The 20,604-nt window shown below is 43.7% G+C and overlaps 1 protein-coding gene across 5 annotated transcripts in view; it reads left to right on the forward strand.

Moving 5' to 3' along the window:
- Positions 1-9,284: 9,284 nt before the first annotated feature.
- MGAT4A (alpha-1,3-mannosyl-glycoprotein 4-beta-N-acetylglucosaminyltransferase A) overlaps positions 9,285-20,604 on the forward strand; it is a 118,962-nt gene continuing 107,642 nt past the window's right edge. For 2 of the 5 annotated variants that reach the window (XM_045771835.2, XM_087863332.1), the window contains exons 1-2: positions 9,295-9,416; positions 13,884-14,213. In XM_045771835.2, the coding sequence (XP_045627791.2) occupies positions 14,120-14,213 (94 nt within the window). In that variant the 5' untranslated portion in view covers positions 9,295-9,416; positions 13,884-14,119. Of the gene's footprint in view, positions 9,417-10,587; positions 11,081-13,326; positions 13,453-13,883; positions 14,214-20,604 lie in introns of those variants that run through there. The other 3 variants (XM_087863330.1, XM_045771836.2, XM_045771838.2) reach the window with 3 other exon arrangements.

The raw sequence follows: 20,604 nt of genomic DNA on the forward strand, positions 1-20,604 counted from the left end.
CTTGCTCTCTTGCTCTGCACCCTCCCTCCCCTGCACCCCACAGTGAAGGCTGCCACCAGGCGGATCAGAACCCACCTCCTGACCACAGCTCCCACCAGCCATTCTCAAAAACATCTGATGTCTCTACTGAACGAAGTCCACACTCCTTAGGCTAGCCCCAAAGCGTGCCCCCGCCCCGGCTCCTCCCCCACAAAGCTGACCCCAATCACCAGTATTTCAGGGCAGCCTCATTTCTTGCTATACTCCTGCCCTTGGTATACCCCACACTCCAGACAAAATGAAGAACTGTGTTCAATTGTGTGTGCCACGCAGTGTTCGGTGCCCAGAACACAATAAGCCCTCCGTAAATATTTGTTGAACAGGAAAGAAATATGATATGTAGCCAAATAGCAACTATGGCAAATGCTACAATGGGGAAGAAGCTTCCTAAATATTTGCTCTTCTCTGCAGAGGCCAAGATGATGACTTTTCCTTTAGCACTTGGAAGGTGCAGAAATTGGCTCACGTACTTTTCACTGCAAGGTTGAAGCTTTCATTTGAAAGGAGAAATTATTTCACATTGTTGAGCAGAGGGGACTTTCATAATTACAGAAACATTTGACAGACACTCAAGTGTAATGTCCCTTTATAAGAGGGCAATGAAACAATAAATTATAAGGACCATTAGATGATTAGAGGGGATCAGAGGATGAATTTTTTTTTTAGTCTTATCAGATTTTTCTAATAAAAACTCAATTCTCATTTGAGGCAAGTTCCTTTGGGCACCTTCCCAGTACAATTCCAATTTATTTTTCCATTAGCTGGGAGCAGTTCTTATATTTTTTTCATTATAAGCCTATGGTGCCAAATCCACATCTTGCTAGAAGTTTGAGAGTCCAACTCCCTGGTACTTTTGAATATCATCTCTGTTACCGGTGAATGGCGACATAAATGTGGCCAGCGAGATAGGATTCGGGTTGGAAAATTAGAAGGCTGATAAGAAAAAAAAAAAAAAAATACCACACAGGCAGTTCTAATGAATTCTAAAATGTTAGAAGATTTATCTGAGTGATCTCATGTTTTGGGTTTTGGGAAAATGAAAGGAATGCGGAAATTATGATCATCATTATCAGAAATAGATCATTTTTGTCCTCTGACCGTTTTAGAATCTGTATGTCAGTAAGTCACACAATTATCCGCCCTTGGCCTTGTTGGATCTCTGGCCGCCTTGATGAGGTTCGGCAGCCTGGCCCCTACCTTGTCAATCCATGCCCACTTGTCTTAAATTCAAATTTCAAAATGGAAATAAGTATAATTACTTACTTTTTTCAACTAACAGGTGACAGGAGAATGCAATAGTGGAGCACATAATATAATCTGTGGATAATCTAAAATATGTCTTTGATTCCAGAATGTTTGAGGTTTTGTATTTGAATCTGCATATGTGATCTCGTAAGAGCTCAAGGTCCTTCACAAAAACAGTCAAGTCCTATTTATGAAGACCAGGCAGCCTTCCTCAAATCCCTGACCCTCCATAAAGAGTCGTGTGAGGGTAAGTTTTGAGAAGAGCAGGAATCAAGCCTTCAGCCTCCTGGACAAGTTCAGGACTATCCTTGTCCTGCCCGCAGTAGACACTCCTGTCCTACAGCGGCTTGGCCTCATAGGCTGGTCCAGCACTGCCTCAGTCGAGCCTCCACTGCTCAGTGTGCTTTCCCCTCAGGCTGCTTCTTCTTACCCTTTCGTGGACTCGTTTCCCTTCTCTCTGCTTTCCTCTCTACCTCTGGCTTCCTCTTTGCTCATGGCTTCTGTCTACTCCAGCCTCTGTCTTTCTGCTTCTGCCCTGACGCTGCACATCTTTGTTTCAAAGCCCTTCAGAGAAGAGATTTTATGAGTTCTGTTGGTCTCTGTCCAGTTTAAAAAAAGGGCAGGGTCTGAGTGTGAGGGCCCTGTATCCTGAGACAGCCGCTCGTCAGTTAATGGCTAGCCATCTTTGAGGTGGCCATCGCATTGCTGTGAGTCAGAACTTCTGATGATGTACGTACCTGTCTATCTGTGTATCTGTGTATCACTGGGTAAACTAGGAAAATGATTGCTCAATATATTTAGCTTGTTTGCTATGCAAAGCTTTAGATAATGTGGAATTCTTATGAGGAGAACGGACAGGAACAAAAGGTTCTCCGTGATGAAAGGATGTGGCAATTATTCGGGTGGTGAAAGAAGTCAACATCTGGGGAAAAGCCAGGCAGACTGGCTGGAAGATGGCGCAAGGCAATGAACCAGCCCTGGGGGTCCAGAGGAAAAGCAACAGACTTGAGCTGTCCTAGAAGGAGGCTCTGTGCTCCTAACTCAACTGTGTTAGGTTTTTTGTACCTGTCCAAACTGTTCTCTTGCCCCCTAACCTGGGAAGCACTTGCTGACAACCCTCTTACCTCCATGGTATGAGGGGAACCTTGCTTCTTCATTCCCTTCCCATCCAGAACCAGAGACAGGTCACTCTGACAGTGTGGACTCTCGGTAAGCATTTGTTAAAGACACAAAACAAATGGCTGTCTGAAAGCTTTGTAGAGAATTTTTTTAAAAATTAGTTTTACAAAGCGCTCTGTGGTGACTGTCTTGGAATGTCTTACTGGTACTTCCGTGCACCAAGGTTTTGTATTCAGAAGACATTCTTGATTGCTCACAGTGTTTCCACTTCCCCAAAGTCCTTATAATGAGGATGAGTTGAACAAGTCTATTGAATGGAGTGTTCAGAATTCTGGAAGATTCTTTCCTCTGAAGAGCCATCTTAGTTGTCACGATCGTTCATTTCTGAAGTGATATTGCATTTTCGGTTGTGTTTGAGACACCAATATTAGAACGTTTGTTTACTGAGGAGAACGCTCTTTCTCCATTCTCCTTCAGCATTTCATAAGCCTTGTGATTTTGATCCTAGACCAATGTAAAATTTAAAGCAGGAAGCACAACCAAGGCAACGGGCAAATATTTACCTAGTGCCTCTAGCAGAGGTATGCAGATGGGCTGTATAGTAGCAGTTCAGAAAATACCTGTTTGATAATCCTAAAACCCATTTTCTGAAATTCAGGTAAAAATACTACAGCAATTCTCTTGCTGGTGTCAATGATATGAGGATTCCTCTACCCTTGAATATCTTTTTTGTAACATTGCTTTTCGATTCAGAAATCTTCAGTGCTTTCCTCTTACCTGAGCCCGAGGCTGGAACTCTCCTGTGCTCTCCTCCATAACCAGCCATATTTTCCCCAATACCTCTGTTCACCCCCTTCTGCCCATGTGCCATGAACGACCAGTGTGCATTACCCTCTGCGTGTGTGTGTGCTTCTTCTCTTGTAATGCTTTTTTCTCTACACCTGTCCAATTATTACACCTGTTCTTGAAGGCTCAGAGCAAGTGTGTCTTGTTCCACAAAGTTCTTCTTCATTCCATCAACGAACACTTGCACAGTAGCCCCATAGGCCTGCCATACATTGCTTAGTAAGATGGTTCCGGCCCTCAAGCACTATAACAGCTGAGTGAATGAGGCATAGAAGTCAGCTGACGATGATATTGGCATGGCCCACATTTTTTCACTTAACAAAACGGAGACAATAATAACATTCTTCATGGCCCCCAGGCTGCTTGTAGCAGGAGGGTTCCAGCTGCCCCAGATCTGAGCCAATCACTCTAAAGGCTGAGAGGGACCAAAGCTGGCCCTTCTTCCAACTAACACCAGCTTGGAAACTCAGGGTAATTCTACGGAGTGATGAATCCGCAGGTAGGAGTAGGGACAGGAGTGCCATGAGTCCCTCTCCCAGGCTCAGAGGTAAGGAAGGGCTTCCCAGGGAAGTGGCAGCAAGCTGAATCTTGAAGGATGTTAGCCGGCCAAAGAGGGTGGTGGAATGGGGACAGGGAGTGAGTCGCCGGGGGGCAACTGTCTGTGCCCCGTTGTGGAGGGCAGGGAGTGGTTCAGGATGGCACGGCTTGTTTGAGGGGCAGGGGAATGTGGCTCTAGTGGCAAACGGGCGTGAGATGAGGAGAGCTGTGGGCGAACTCCTGAAGGGTTGAGGCCACATTTTATAATTCTGCGTCTTCTAAATGGCTGATCATGTAAGGGCTTAGTACTTGATAGAAAAGTCTCTCTTTTCTAGTGACAGTGTCTTGATGGCTGCCATGAGACATGTGATCAGTCTCTCTTGAGAGCAAGTGAATGTGAACTGTGTTTTCTAGAGTTTGTATAAACCCCACTGAAGCGGAAAGAACTGACAGGCTTACAGTTCTCCAGTCCCTCATGTTTCCAGGACAAGCTTCTGGTTTTGCTTTAAAGAATGCCTGACGTGGCTTTTTATTCTGATCCTGGGTTGGTTATCTGCCTGCTGTCTCTAGCCTCACTCGTGCTGCCTTTGTGTCCTCTGCTCTGCGACGCTGGAGCTGGGAGCGAGCTACGGCTCCTCGGGCTTCTTGGAGCGTTCTCTTCGCGCCCGCCAGCAGGAGGCGCTGGTTGGAGATCAGAAGGCATAGAAAAGCGAGAAGCCTCCTGCTTCTGCCACCAAAGGTGTGGCAGTTGCTGGAGGTTGTTGGCAACAGCGGCTTGAGCTGAGGGGGTGCGGTGATTCCTGTCTCCAGCCCCCCGGGTGGGGGCAGCATGTTTTTAGGGTTCCAGAACCAAGAGCAGTCATTCTTCAATAGCGTAGCAGCCAACGACGAGGCTCCAGGTATCTCCCCCGGGGGGATTAGCAACCCCTAATCCTTGGGTTTCCATCCGGCTTTCTTTTTGCTCTTCATCCCCTTCTTTCTTCATTCAGCCCTTCTAACACCTTTGCAACCCACCTCCTGTGTATTAGTTCCTCTGTCCAAAGTACCTGGAGTCGTTTCTTCTTTCATTTCTGACTGGTGCCTGGCTGGTACCTGATACAAGACACCTGCTCGTAGGGCGGTGATCCGTCACTGTAAGAGAGGGTGAAGAAATACCGGTTGTTATGAAAAAGGTGACAACAATTATGTTGTCCAGCTATCCACAGCTCCAAATGGCCCACTATTGGGCAGTGATGGTCCTGAGTGTATTTTTTGAGTAAAGGTTTTTATCCTGTTTGAAAGGAGTTGATAGAGTGGCACAGTTGAACTGCCGGAATTGGTTTTATGCGTGGATGGATTTCGGACGCAGGGCTGTTGACCCAGCATCTTTTACAACCACCAAATTCACAGAGGAAGAAAAAAGGAAAAAATCCCTAAAGCTCTGCAATTCTCTGGCTCACGAGTCTCTTGCACCGTGCCTTCAGAGCACAGATCAAACATAACAAAACCAGTGAGTCAGCTTTAATGGTGTGGCTAAAAAGGGAGTGATCCCTCCAATCCTCCTAAACACTCTTGGCAGACACTTTTCCTGCCACGGGGCATTGCTGATTGTTCTAACAATGCCTGGAAAGGAGCCCTTCCCCAGTAGGATGGCAGGATTCTCTTTTGTCTTGGGGTTTTCTTAAACAATTTTAGCAATGTCTTGTGCACATACGCAAATGCCACTGACCACGGCCCTTACGTATGGTGAGGTCTCATAATTCCAAAATTACACAGCTGCCCAGGTTGGGTTTGTCTAAATAATCGGATAGAACCATCTACCCCAACAGTGTGAATGGGAATGAAATGGGAAAGGCATCTTTGAAGGCTTTTCTCACGTCGGGATAAGCAAAGGCGTGAGGAGGAAGGGTAAAAATAAAAATCATTGAGCTCCCTGCTGTCCTTCGTCTGGATGAAGCTTCATGTCCGTCCAGAGTGGAATATTAAATAGCTTGGTTCTATTTGAATTCTCTAGTTAATTTCTTGGTCCCTGTGTGCCCTGTCTGATTACACAACAGAAACAGTTTGGACACTGTGTCTGAAAACACATAAGCTTTTACTGCCCATCCAGGTCCTAGTTCTCCTGTAGCTTCTAGACTAAAAGTGATAGAGCACACTGCTTATCAAGTGAAGTGAGAGGGTTCCTGCCGGGTCTATAGGAGCCAGGAAGGACCTCCTGGGGTTATTCCGCTTGAAGCTTTTATAACTGAAAGAAGATCCCGTTTAGGTGAGAATCACAACATTTATTTTTTTTTAAGATTTTATTTATTTATTTGAGAGAGAAAGAGAACATGGGAGAGAAAGAGAGCAAGCTTGTGCAGGGAGCTCAACGCGGGCTTGATCCCAGGACCCTGGGATCACGACCTGAGCCAAAGGCAGACACTTAACTGACTCAGCCACCCAGGCGCCCCAGATCACATTTACAAACATTCATATACACTGCAGTTTGGTTGCTAATGCATAGAGGGGCTGGAGTTGAAGAGAACTACAGATGACTTGCTTGATTTCTTAGAAGCTGATTGCTCTTGGCATGACCCCACCAACAACTAGGCACCATCAAAGTAGTGAAGGAAAAAGATCAGCATCTGGTGTGGACTCTTTTAGCTCAGGTGTCACCTCCAGGAAGGTTTTCCTGCCCTGAGAATCTGATTGATGGCCCCGTCCTATCTTCTGTCCTAGTACCCTGAACTTGGGGCACTGTCTTGGGCTTTAATTCCTTACCCACCTCTCCCACTGGTGTGTGAGGGCCCGGCAGTTAGATGCTGGCTGCCTCTGCACCTCATAGGCACTCAGAAAACGTGGGAAGAACATAGTTTTGTTGGGGACAGAATACAGCTTGGTGAAGTTACAGGCAGAACTTCTTGCCTAAGCATTTCCCTTATTTCCACTGACTCTGAACTTAAGGCCTGGAGAAGGCAAAAAGAAACTGCCCAGTGGAGACGGAGCAGAAAGGGAATAAAAGGGAATCATCATGGAAAAGATAAGAAAAAGAGGACTCAGTGGGGGTTGGTATGACTGCCTTTATTAAACAGATCTCATAGATGTAGTTGGAAAATCCAGGATCGTGTGCTCTGCCAAGTTGTGATGAATGAGCAACCAATTATGACCTATGCTTTGGAGGCACATAGTCCATGCCATTCCAGTTCTTAGGACAATGAACTGAGATCTAGATTTTCCTGAGCGAAAATGGGAATGGTTTGTGTTGACTTTAACTGTAGGGCCAGATTTCTTCCAAAACTTGCCCTTCTGCTGACAGATGGAAAAGAACATATTATCAAAAAGGCCCCAAAAGAAAGGCAGTTGTTTTTCCTGCTTGTTTTCTGTCTTCTGCTGTCGGTTTCGCCACTAACCAGTGTCCAGGGGGAGTTCCTGCCGTCTTCCCGAATAAGCTCGTTGAGTCTGCAATTGAAACTTGGCCTTCCACTCTTTCCTTTCTCCTCTGACATATGCCTCTGCTTACAGAATGTTTGTGAATGCTTTCATTTCCTTCTCTTACCGAGAGGGAAGAAGATGGAGAAAGCGGAGAGAAACGTATCTGTTTGATATTCACCCATTCAACAAAATTTTGTCAGTTGCTGAAGGCTCACGCAGAAAGTCAGTGCGGGGGAATGATGTAGGTGCTCTGGAATCAAACAGACCTGGATGTGAATTCTGGTTCTGTCATTTACTAGCTGCTCAAATTACTATTTGCATCTGCTAAATTAATCTTTCAGGGCCTCAGTTTCTTTATCTGTAAAATAAGAATAGTAGCTCCCCGAGCTACTTGGTCTTTCGGCCAATCTCGTGGGCATGGCTTGGTGGCTTTCTCCATCATTTGTCAAATGGGAGAGCTTTCTTCATTTGCAAGAGGCAGTTTGCTTGTCTGTCATTAAGAGCAATGTATAATAAGGCCTAGGATTTTCCATTCCCAAAAGATATTTTAGGCAAGATGTATCAATCAGTGTCTCAAAGGTTGTATCCCAGAACAGTCTCTGTCTTTATTGCTTACAGCTGGTTGTGAAATCTTATTGCCAGCCCGCTACAAGGAAATGTCTTTGTCAGAGAACACAGGAAATCTGGTTCTCAGGACCCCAAAGCAGAGAGAAACGTTGTCATTCGATGTCATGGCTGTCATGCCTAAGTTATGTTCATGGTGCTGGGTAGTGGATGAACCTTTTGGCCTGCTCCCCCTGAATCAAGGGAGGACCACGGGAGGAAGGAATCATGTATGTCTTCCTGGACCTTTAAAACAGCTCTACAGTCATGGAGAGAAATATCACCATGGAAGAGCTAAGAAAGCCAGGCATGTCATAGCTGATTATTAATTACTGCTATCTCGAGACAAAAGAAAAGAATTTTGCTGGGGGAAAAAAACTATTCTGATGGAGGTTTACCTCTTAAGAGTTTTGAATTTTTGGATTACTGGTTTCTAAAAAGAACCTATTGCTTTGGGAGCTTGGCAGGAAGAAGGGTGTCTCATTGATCTTCTACCCCCTTAGTTCCTTGTAAATATTAACCTGCAGGTTTCTCGTGAGGATTATTGTAATGGTTAAAATAACACCATCTTTGGTGTATATCCCAAAGATGGTGTGCCCAATGGTAGTTACTATTAACACATGTCATAGTACATATGAACACTAAGCTAAAGAGAGGCGGACCACTCAGGTTTTCTACAGATGATTACCTATTTGCTTAACTTGCAAACCTTTTGACAAGCTGAAAGATTAGAACGTGGGGCCCAGGAGAAAGGGCCAGGACATGTGAAGTGGTAAAATCAAAGGCTTTGGTACCCAAACGAGCTGCCTTTAAACCTTGTATTTCTTCTTCCTATGCTTAAGCTAGTTCTTCCTGAGTCCCGGTAAATTGGGGGTAGGGATGCCTATCGCTGGGGATGCCGCGAAGGTCAGAGACAGTCGGTGAGGTGCCTGGAAGTGCTGGGCCTTGGAAGCTATTGTTGAGTTAGAGCGGGACCTGCCCCTGGGACCTGCTCCCGGGACCTGTCGCCAGGATGCTGCCCAGGCCGGATGACCGGGGAACGGGACCTGCAGCTGGGGCCAGGGGCTCCGGTTGAGGCAGCCCAGGGTGGTCGGGTCGCGCGCCCAGGCGGAGGCCGAGGGCTCCCTTGGGCCTTCCGTTGGCAATCTGAGCTGCCTCTGCACACGCCAGGGAGGATTAAAGCCAGATGTGGCGGGGGCGCAGCGCGGAGACGCCAGGCTCTCGGAGCCTGGGACCGGAGATCGAGACGCAGCTCCAGACCTCGCCGTGACATTAAATGCAGGGGGGAGGAAAGGGCTCTCAGGAGAGTTATATAGGCTGCGAGACGGCGCCCCTAAATGACAGCCGGGCAGGCCACTGACGCGAGCGGCTCGGCCGCGCGGGGGCGCCCAGTGGAGGGCGAGCAGCACCGGTGGCCAATGGCTGGCCGGGTCGCGGGCGGGGCCGAGGGGAGGGGCGGCCGCGGCGCTCCAGCGGCGGGGGCGGAGTCGCGCTGGGGAGGCGGGGCACCCGGCAGCCGCAGCGGCTGCAGCGGCGGCCACAGCAGCCTCGGCGGCGGCCGCGGCAGGACTGGCAGCGCCAGCGGCGGGTGAGGGGCTCACGGCTCACGGAGGCGGTGGCGCGCGGGCAGCCTCGAGGTGGGGGCGCAGGGCGGCTGCGCGGAGGGGCGCGGGATGGAGGGGCGGTGCCGGCTGCTAGGCTCCAAGCCGCCGGGGTCGCGGGAGATCCACCTGCTGGTAACGGAGCCTCCCGCGCCGCGGCCCGACCAGGAGCTCGCGCCTCCGGCTGCTGCGGGGCTGGCTCGGGGCGCTGGCTGGGCCTCGGGGCGGGGCGCGGGCCAGGGCGCCCTGGCCGCGGGGTCAGCCCCGCGCCACCGCCGCCGCCGCTACAGCCCCTCGGTGCCGCGCGCTCTCGCGGTGGCCGGCAGGGCGCCTGGTGCGTTTCCCGGCGCTCCCCGGCGCGGCGGGGCTCGTCGACTTTGGGGCAAAGTGGAGGAAAGTGCGGGCTTAGGGGGTCCTGGGGGGATGGGAGAGTTGCCCGCGGGACCGGGCCATCCCAGGGCCCACACCTGCCACGGGGTTCGCGCCTTTACTGGGCCGGGGGCAGGTGAGGCGGGGGCCAGGAGGTCCGGGGCATGGAGGCAGGGGTGCTCCCGCCGAGGCGGAGGCGGTGTGCAGCCGTCGTAGCGAATATTTCTACTAAGTGAAGGTGTGAGGGTCCGGTGTGAAAGAGCACCCCCATCCTCCCAGGCCCCAGATGCCCTGAAGGAGGAAGCTGCAAGTGGGACCCTTAGCTTGGGTCCGGGTGATTGCACACAAAGTGTACCAGGTGACACCTCCGAGGCGTATTTTATGAGCTGGCAGTCATACCACTTGCGCGCCCGCTTTTATTTCTCGCAGCGTGTGTTTCTCCTGAGCCTGTTCATTGCTTACAGTCCGAATTGCGAAATATAAGCAGACATAATGTATGTTTTTAATGCTTTCCATGTATTTTGCTGTTGTGCTTTTGCTGTCGGACGAATTGTCATGAAAGATAGTGATAGCGTCGTTCCGTGGGTTATAGAACCCAAATTTAGAATCAAATAATCGTTTTGTGGTTTACCTTTCTTTTTCTGAATGTTAAAAAATACAGTTTTATTAACAGGTTATTGTGGCATGGGTTTCTTGAGCCCACACTTGTCAATCCGAAAACGGACTGGACGATGAAATTATGTAAGCTGTATTAATGAAAAATATGAATCCTTTGATAAATTTAAAATAAATGAATTTTTACATAATTGGTGTGTATAAAGTTATGTAGCTTACATCATGGATTTCATGCTTGTGCCTTTCAGTCTTCAGGCACCTCTGTCCTGTCTGTGGGATAATCAGGGAATACGCCAAGTCTTCAGTGAAGTGTTCTCAGCCATAAAACGTATTGAATATTTCAGAGAACACTTTAAATGAAGGTTTTTGTATCTAATAATAAAACAATAGGACTGCAGCCCTTAAAGGGCAGTCAGATAAAACAGATTTTTCAGTCTGAGGTCTAGCATTGAAGTTCCCTTTGTCTTTGGCAGGATGAAGAAGATGATTAGTAATTTTAGCCACCACCTTTTTTATAAAGATTCAAATATGTTAAGTGACAATCTCAGAGTATTAAGGTGTTAGGTTAAAAGTTTTGCCAATGTGGACACTGATAAAAATAATGAGTCACTTTGTTTCTTGCCTTAGGTAGTCAGTCAATCCAGAGGGCTCTTGGCTGTCCAGCCTGTGACTGCCTCTCCTGATTGAAGAGCATGGAGATCATTAGTTTTGCTTTGGTCTGTAGTCTTCACTTGTACTGTGCAGTTAAACTTCATTAGTTTGGAAACCCTAATTAAAATGTATGACTACATTCTTACTGAGTAAAATGCTCTTACATTTCTCCTGGCGAATTTCAGGTCTTATTTGTTAGTAGAGTTGAGCAGTATCTTCTTCAAACCAGAACTTAATAGCTTCCTGAATCTAATTTTTAGTATTTGGCATATTCTTCATATATTATTAATAGTATATCTGTAGTCTACTTTGATTTTAGAAGTCATTCACTTTTACTGTCTCTACGCATTTATACTGAATTTTATCATATGGGCTTTCTTTGTATTTAATAAAACTACTTTAAAATATCCTTTGTGATGCCTTCTCTACTTCCCCGTAATTATTAGTTGGATGTTTACTCTAATAACGTGTATACTTTTAGATCTTTTACTAGGACAAAATCCTTCCTGAAGTAGGGTGCGGCTAAGTACGTAGCAACAGAAAATTATATGCATTTTAATATAATGTCACACCAGGATTATAATTCTACATTATATAATTCACTGAGTTATCACATCTCTTTTTATCATCAGAACTCATGGGTGCTTATTGATATAAGACAATATATTAGGCACCTTAAGGAACTTAGTTGAAATTGTAGGATTTCACCACAAAGATTTTAAAATCTAAACCACCAATGTGAGCATGTTTGATGTTAACTTGTCTTAACTATAGAAGGTGAGTACCTTTGGTTGTAGAAAATAGTGATAACTTTTGAGAATACCTTTGGAGTTCCTTGTTTCCAAAAAGTAGGAGGAAGCAGGGAAGTAGAGGGGTTCAGTGCTTCTAGAATATTATACCACAGTGAAAGCTGCTGGCCAAAGAGGGTTAAAAGGCGTGCTTGGGTGGGTGTGTGTGGTGGGGGAGGTGCGGTTAGCTAGAGGTTACAGGAAGTGAGAAATTTGTTGAAAGTCCTAGGTTTAAACTCGGAAATTTCCTATGAATTTTGCAGCTTATTTCCTAATAGATCCATATGCGTTATAGAAGAAAAAATTTTTAAAATTCACACACTGTTGGGTAAAGTTAGTACTTCAGGAAGGTTCTCTAGATTCGGAGTGACTTTAGCACTTCTCTTCCTACTTACAAGGTGCAGGTGGCCTAGTTTGAGAGGTAAGAGCTTGAACTTTGGAGTCTCACAGATTAGTGTTCCCTCTCTGGGTTAAGAGTGCCTGTCTCATGACACCTGAAACTAATGTAACATTGTGTGTCAATTACACTTCAATTTTAAAAAGTCCTGCCTCTTAGGATTTTGTGAAGATTTAAAGCATATACTGGATGCAGAGCAAACACTCAGTGCCTTGTAGCTTCTACCGTTGTTACCATTAATACTGTGCCCTAGACTAGCAGAGTTTTCTAGTTACTATGTTCAGTTTTACAAAGTAGCTGAGATGGTTTCTGAATTGCCTACAAATGGCTACTTTAATCAGCTGTACTTTGTAGCTGAGGGAATTGTCCCTTGGGCTTGTTAGGCATTTTTGGAAGTGCATTAACTCACCCCAGGGGAGTGAGTCTTCGTATGTTGCCAAGTGCATCTTGTGGTCCCTTTGAGGCCTCTGGGCATCAATGGACATCTTGGAGTGACTGACATGCCCCCAGGGAATGAGACTGGCAATGTGTAGAGGAGACCAAACCCAGGGCTGGCTGCAGTTGTTTGTTTGCTTTTATTTTTTAACACAGTTAACATTTATGGAGAACCGATTAAGTGCTAGGTGACTACTTGAGTATGTATAAGGACTTGATTGAGTTTGAATTTCTTTTTTTTTTATTTTTTTTTAAAGATTTTATTTATTTATTGACAGAGATAGAGACAGCCAGCGAGAGAGGGAACACAAGCAGGGGGAGTGGGGAGGAAGAAGCAGGCTCATAGCGGAGGAGCCTGATGTGGGGCTTGATCCCATAACACCGGGATCACGCCCTGAGCCGAAGGCAGACGCTTAACCGCTGTGCCACCCAGGCGCCCCTGAGTTTGAATTTCTGAGCAGCTTTGTTAGCTGGGTGGTGATATCCAGATTTTCTGAGTGAAAGCAGTGCTAGGTCCTAGGTCATACAGTGTTCTGGTTGGGTTGCTGCATTTTCCGAATGCCTTCGTATTCCTAACTGACACCTTGGGAGCAGGTTAATCACTGGGAAAGCTACATTTCTTTTATGATAACGATAAATGACAGTAATAACTGTGACCTTTCTATTATTTATAACATGATTTGTGTCCTAGCTGAGGAGCCAGGACAGGTGGTTTGCTTGTTTTATGGATGCAACTGCGAGGCCTGGAACCGTGGCACACCCGAAGTCCTATACCTAATGACGTTGCTGGATCTAGAGCCCAGGCTTTTCGATGCGTGTATGTTGTCGTCTGTTTTTCTTAACATGTTTCGAAACATGATTATTTTGCGGTAGGAAAGCTGAGGCGTGTGACGATTATGTTACTCAGGAACTGTTGTGTGATCCTCAGAGTTATCAGCTGGGAATCTGTGGCTTCCTATTTGTTTAACGAGCCCCACAACTTCCCCCTTTACGTAATAAACCGTAACTTTCTTTTGCAGACAAAACAGAATCAGTGAGGAAGGAGGGAATATAGTTTGAAGCCCTTTTTCTGGAGGAGAAACACCATAGGGTCCTAGTATATTAAATGGGTGGTTTAAATGCCGGGATAATCTTTGTAGACAGAGGTTAGCCCAGCCCAAAGTCTGTTGATAATGGTGAAGGATAAATGAAGAAAGTAATATTTTGCATTATTGAACAAGTTTTTCTTTCTCTTTTTTCCCTGAATAGGAAGAAAGACGCCCGAGACAGCAGCCGAGGAAGACTGTGAAGACAGTCCCAAAGAGCAGTTATGAACAGTGTTGCTGCTAGGCTCGTTGGGCAGAGCATCTGAAATGAACCTCTCTTATTGATTGTTTTTATTGGCCCAGAGCCAGGTGTGCTGGATTCAGTTGACTTCAGGATTAAAAAGGGAACAGTCTTGGTTATCATCATAAACATATGAACCAGTGTGATGGTGAAATGAGATGAGGCTCCGAAATGGAACTGTAGCTACTGTTTTAGCATTTATCACTTCGTTCCTGACTTTATCTTGGTACACTACGTGGCAAAATGGGAAAGGTAAGGCAAATATCTCCAAAAATGTGCGTGAAATGTAGTAGTAAACAGTGCATAAATGCTGAGGTTAAATCCCGCGACAGTCTGCATGTTGCATGCTCTCTGCTGGTGGCCTACGAGCTTCCTTCTGATACAAAAATGAAACTGTATTCTTGGACAGAGGAGGCTGAATTCTAATTTGAATAGGGTTTGTTTTCGATTTCTTATAATTGCACTTGGACAAATAGATACTGATCAGTGGTTATATTATACATGGCAGCCAAGTTGAATAATAAAGACTTTTGTTTTGGCTTTTTATTTTTATTAAACATCATAAATGTTTAATAAGCTTCCTTGTACTGGATGTTGTTTAAAGTGCTTGAAAGGACACAATCAGCGCCTTCATGAAATTTACATGCTGATTATAGTAATGATTTGGTGCTGTGTAGTTAATGATTTAAACTACATGTGTTGACAGATTGCTCTTTGGGCAAGAGTATTTATGAAGTGGGTGAGGATAAATTGTTACTCAAAAACTGAAAACAAATTTTAAGTTTATTGTGTTTAGACTGTTGAATTGTGTTTTTGTTAAGTGGTATTCGGGGATAATACTTTTGCTCTTTTTTTTTTTTTTTAATTTTATTCATTTGAGAGAGAGAGAGGAGAGGGAAGGGCAGAGGGAGAAGGGGAGAGAGAATCTTAAGCAGGCTCCATGCCCAGCACAGAGCCCAATTTGGGGCTCAATCTCAAAACCCTGAGATCATGACCTGAGCCAAAATCAAGAGTCGGACACTCAACCTAATGAGCCAACCAGGTGCCCCCTTCCTTATGTTAATCTAGGGAATGTTGATGGCAAAGAAGGATGGAGGTACATATTTGGTTTTTTAGAATCAAGTTAGAGTGGTCTTCATCACCAGGTTATTTGGGGGTCCTATTGCTGGCATTATTTTATCAACTTATATGAAGATAACAGAAAAGATGCATTCATTATTTAATTTTCCTCTGGCGTGTGCATAGATACGTAGATGTGTGTATATCTGTGTGAGTACGTATGTATCAAATAAGCCGATTAAAGTGAAAAGCATATGATATGTTCTTTGAGCAAATGTACTGTCACCCTCTTTTTTTCTGAGTTGGGCTGTAATTTTGAGAGGAACTATTTCGGGGAGAAATGAATGAAAAATTTGCTGAAGACCATTCTTTGTGGACAAACATATACAATTTAGATTTCATTTTTTAATTGTACCAAAAGGAGAAGACATACTTAAGAAGAACTTTAACTAGTTAATTTAATCAAACTATTGATTGTCCCAGACATGACTGAAATAGATGACTGGCCTTAAAAGTTAACTTATGAAATACGAGAATTGACCATAGGGGAATATAGGGATTTTTTTCTTATCAGGAAACTTCTCTATTCAGAGTTACAGCAATGGAGAAACATGATCCTTCTCACCGAATCTTATGTAAGGCCTTAAAATTTTTGGAATCTCCATTCCACTTACCTTGTTTCTTGTGTAAAGGCATTAATTATAAGCTTTATTTTCTTTTTGTATGAAGTTGTCTTTAGGGGGCCTGGATGACTCAGTCGGCTAAGCATCTGCCTTGGACTCTGGTCATGATCTCAGGGTCCTGGGATTGAGCCCCATGTCAGTCTCTGCTCAGTGGGGAGTCTGCTTCTCCCTGTCCCTCTGCCCGCTGCTCTGCCTGCTGTCCCTGCTTATGCATGCACACGCTCTCTCTCTCTGTCAAATAAATAAAACCTTTAAAAAAAAAAAAAAACTTATCTTTAGAATCAAAATTTAAAACATATAAATATTCTTTCATCCTGTGGTATTAGATACACACAAAGTCCGTTCTCTTTAATTATCATTCTTTGACCAGCTCTGTAACCCTTTCATGCATACTCTGCTCTGTTTTTCTGCTTAGTGTTTTGTCCAGATTTTTTCAGGTATCAACACAGGACTCCTGTTATGGTTATGTAAGATCCTCTGGTGTTTGTGTTTTGTTTTTGCTTTTTGTGTTTTTGTTTGTTTTTGTTTCAGATTTTATTTATTTGAGAGAGGGAGGGAGAAGCAGGCTCTCCGAGCAGAGAGCCCAACATGGGGCTCCATCCCAGGACCCCTGGGATCATGACCCAAGCCAAAGGCAGACGCTTAATGGCCTGAGCCACCCAGGCCCCCCAATCCTCTGTGTTTTAATGCCGTTATTTATGTAACTGACCTAACTGCTGAGCATTTGGATTCTTTCTAGATCATTCTGGCAGTCGGATAGCCTGGATTTTCCAGAGCAGGCCTGATCTCAGATATTCAGTTCTAGTATACTCATCAACCATGTGCTCTGACTTTTATATTGAAAGCATGGTTTCCATAATCATTGACTTTGCTTGGCCAGTAGTTTTTATTTTTCATTCACTCATTGGTCCCTTTTATAGGTACCTATCCTGCGTAGCACTGCATTGAATGCTACGAATATGAAAGAAATAAGAAACTGAACACCTTTTGAGAAGCTCAGGGACTGGTAGGGGAAGATGCAGGTAAACAAAACAAATATGATACCATCAATAGATTGAGATAGAAGTAATAACATCGTGCTGGGGAAGCATATTACATGTTATATATGATTTTGTTTAATCCTTGTAACAACCCCGGGAGGAATTATTACCCCCTTTCACTAGACGAGAAAACTGAGGCAGAGTGATTGAGAAACTTGCCAAGGTGGTACATTTAAGTGGTGAAGTGAAGTTTGAACTCAGTCATGCTGGTTCCTGAGATTATGCTCTTAGCTGCTGGTCTACGGCCCAGAAGAGCAGAGACTGAGGCTACAAATTCTTGAGTCACTTCACAGAGGAATAAGTACGAAGGTGATGCCTGGCAGAGTAGTAGATAGTGGGCATGTCGGGTAGAGCTCCTTGTGCAGCCACAAAGTTCAGAAAGGGTGTAGAGTATTTGTGCCTTGGAATTATGAGACACTCCGTTTCATAGGCACATAGGACTCCTAGACTCTCAAGGTTTAGTTGCTAATCCCAGTGCAGTTCTTACCATATTTTTCATAGGTCTTCATTTAACACTTGGAAGAAAACATGAGCTGATCCATGGGATTGGATAAATTTGGGAGGATGTTAGGAACCCAGCCAGGGAAGATGGAGTTTGGGCTGGGGTACCAGTTTTAGCAGGGTATGCAGAATTAAATGAGGCAGAATTCCAATTATTGTGGAATGGACAGGTTGGGAAAGTTGTAAGCGGATGTTGTGAGAGTGGGACCAGAGTCCTTACATGTCTCACTTGTAGCTGGGGTTCTCCTAAAGAACTTCCTACTTTAGTCAGGCACAATACAGAAATTGGGGAAGACCGAGCACATTCATGTACATGTTTCTGTGTGGACATAGGTCTTCATTTCTCTTGGGTATTTGCCTAGGAGTGGAACGGCTGGATCATGTAGTAACTCACCATTAAATCATTTGAAGAGCTGCCAGACTGTTTTTCATAGCAGCTGGACCATTATGCATTCCTTCCAGTAGCGTATGAGGGTTCCAATTCTTCACGTCTTCGGCAACACTTATTATCTGGCTTTCGATTCTCATTCTAGTGGTGGGGAGATGGTGTTTTAGTGATTTTGATTGGCATTTCTCTGATGACTAATGATGTCTAGCATCTTTTTATATACTTTTAGCAATTTGCATATATTCTTTGGAAAATTGTCTATTCAGATCCTTTGCTTATTTTTAAAAAGGAGTTATTTATCTTTTTATTAAGTCGTAAGAGTTCTTTATATATTCTAGATACAGTTTCCTTAGCAGATGCATGATTTGCCAATATTTTCTCCCATTCTGTGGGTTGTCTTGCACATTCTTGATGGTGCCCGTGAAGCCCAAGTGTTTTCAAATTTGATGAAGTTCAGTCTATTTTCATTGTTATTGTTGTTGCTTGTGATTTTGGTGTCGTGTCTAAGAGTTCACTGTCAAATCTGAGATAATGGAAATTCTGCTATGTTTGCCTCTAAGAGTCTTGGCCTTTGATCCATTTGAGGTCAATTTTTGTGTGTGGTATGAAGTAAAGGTCCAACTTGGTTCTTTTGCATCTGGCTATCCAGTTGTCCTGGCACAATTTGTTTAAAAGACTATTTTTCCACATTGAATGGTCTTGGCACTGTTGTTGGAAATCAGTTGATCATAGATGCACAGATTTATTTCTGGACTCTCAATTCTATTCCATTGATATTCCTTCTGCTAGTACCACACTATCTTAATTATTGTTGCATTGTAGTAAGTTCTGAAATTGGGAAGTGTAAGTCTTGTTACTTGATACTTTTTCCGGATTGTTTGGCTATTTTGGGTCCCTTGCAATTCCACGTGAGTTTTAGCATCTGCTTGTCAATTTGTATAAAGAAGTCAACTGGGATTATGATAGAGATTGCATTGAATCTGTAGATAAGATTGGGTACCATTACCATCTTAACAGTGTTAGGTCTTCCAATCCATAAAACAGAGGATTTCATTTATTTAGGTCTTTAATTTTTTTTCCAACAATTTTTGTGTACATTTACACAGTGTAAGTTTTATGCTTTTATTACATTTATACCTAAGTATTTTATACTTTCTGATAGCATTTGAAATGGAGTTTTCTTAAATTTGTCAATTTTCATTGCAAGTGTGTAGAAACACAATTGATTTCTGTGTATTGATCTTGTATCCTGCAACCTCGCTGCGCGTATTTATTCTAATAGTGGATTCCTTAGGATTTTCTGTGTGCCAGATCATGCCATCTGTGAACAGAAATAATTTTATTTCCTCCTTTCTAGTCCGAATGCCTTTTATTTCTTTGCGTTGTTTAATTTTTCTGGCTCGAACTTTCATTTCAGGGTTAAATAGAGGTGATGTAGGAGCTGACCTCCTTGTCTTGATCTTAAGGGGAAAGCAGCCAGTCTTTACATCTAAGTGGGATGTTAGCTGCGGTTTTTTAAGTAGATGCCTTTATTTTTCAGGTGAAGGAAATTGCCTTCTATTCCTGGTTTGCTGAGTGTTTTTATCATGAAAATACATTGAACTTTGTCAAATGAATCTCCTCTGTCTATTGAGTGATTTTTTTGTTGTTGTTCTGTATCCTACTGATAAGATATATTATCTTAATTGATTTTGTAGGTGTTCAACCAACCTTGCGTCCCTAGGATAAGTAACACTTGGCCATGGTGTATAATTCTTTTTAGATGTTGCTGGATTTGGTTTGCTAGTGTTTGTTGGGATTTCACATCCATAGTTGTAAGGGTTATTGGTCTGTAGTTTTCTTGTACTGTGTTTGTCAGGTTTTGATATTAGGGTAATACTCGTTTCATAGAAAGATTTGGGAAATGTTCTTTTCTATTTTTGGAAGAGTTTGTGGAAAGTAAGTATCCTCGGAGTGTTTGGTGGAATCGGCACTGACATCATCTGGGCCTGGGCTTTTCGTTTTACGTAGTTTTTTGATGACTGATACAATCTCATTACTTGTTACAGGTCTTTTCAGATTGTATATTTCTTCTCCCTTCAATTTCTGTAGGTTGTATTCCACTAATTTCTCCATTTCATTTAAGCTGTCTAATCTGTGTACAATTTTTCCTATTTCTTTAGAGTCCTTTCTATTTTTGTAAGATCAGTAGTAATGCCCCCTCTTTTAGTATTCTAATAGTTTTAAGTTTTTTTTTCTTGTTCAGATTAGCTAAAAGTTTGTCGATTTTGTTGACCTTTTGAAGAACCAGCTTTTGATTTCTGGATTTTCTCTATCTACTCCCTATTTCATTACTTTCTACCCTAATCTTGATCCTTTTCTTCTGCTTGTTTTAGGCTTAGCTTGCTCTTCTTTGTTTTAGTGCAGGTAAGGCTTTTCTAGAAGGCAAGGTTAATAATTTAAGATCTTTTTTTCTTTCGTAATGTGGGCATTTATAGTTATAAGCTTCCCTCCAGGCACTGCTTTCGTTGCATCCCATGTTTTGGTGTGTTCTGTCTTGATTTTCATACATTTCAAAGTATTTTTTAATTTCTTACTTTTTTCTCTTACCAGTTGGTTGTTTAGGAGAGTGTCGTTTTATTTTCTCCTATTTGTGAGTGTCCCCAATTTTTCTGTTATTGGTTCCTGATTCCATTTCATTGTGGTCAGGAGACATACTTTATATTATTTCTATCCTTTTAAATTTATTTAGATTTTTTAAAATAACCTAGCATATGTTCTATCCTCCAGAATGTTGCATGTGTACTTGAGACTGTATATGCTGTTGTCGTGAGATGGAGTGTTGTGTAGATGCCTGTTAGGTCCAGCTGGTGTCAAGCGCTATTCGAGCCTTCTGTTTCCAGGTTGACCTTTTATCTAGTTGTTCTCTCCATTATTGAAAGTAGAGTATTGAAGACTCCCAACTATTGCTATAGAATTATCTCTGTTTCTCT

Source organism: Ursus americanus, chromosome 7 (assembly GCF_024610735.1).
Source record: "Ursus americanus isolate L20-20 chromosome 7, mUrsAme1.1.p, whole genome shotgun sequence".
Taxonomy (NCBI): Eukaryota; Metazoa; Chordata; class Mammalia; order Carnivora; family Ursidae; genus Ursus; species Ursus americanus.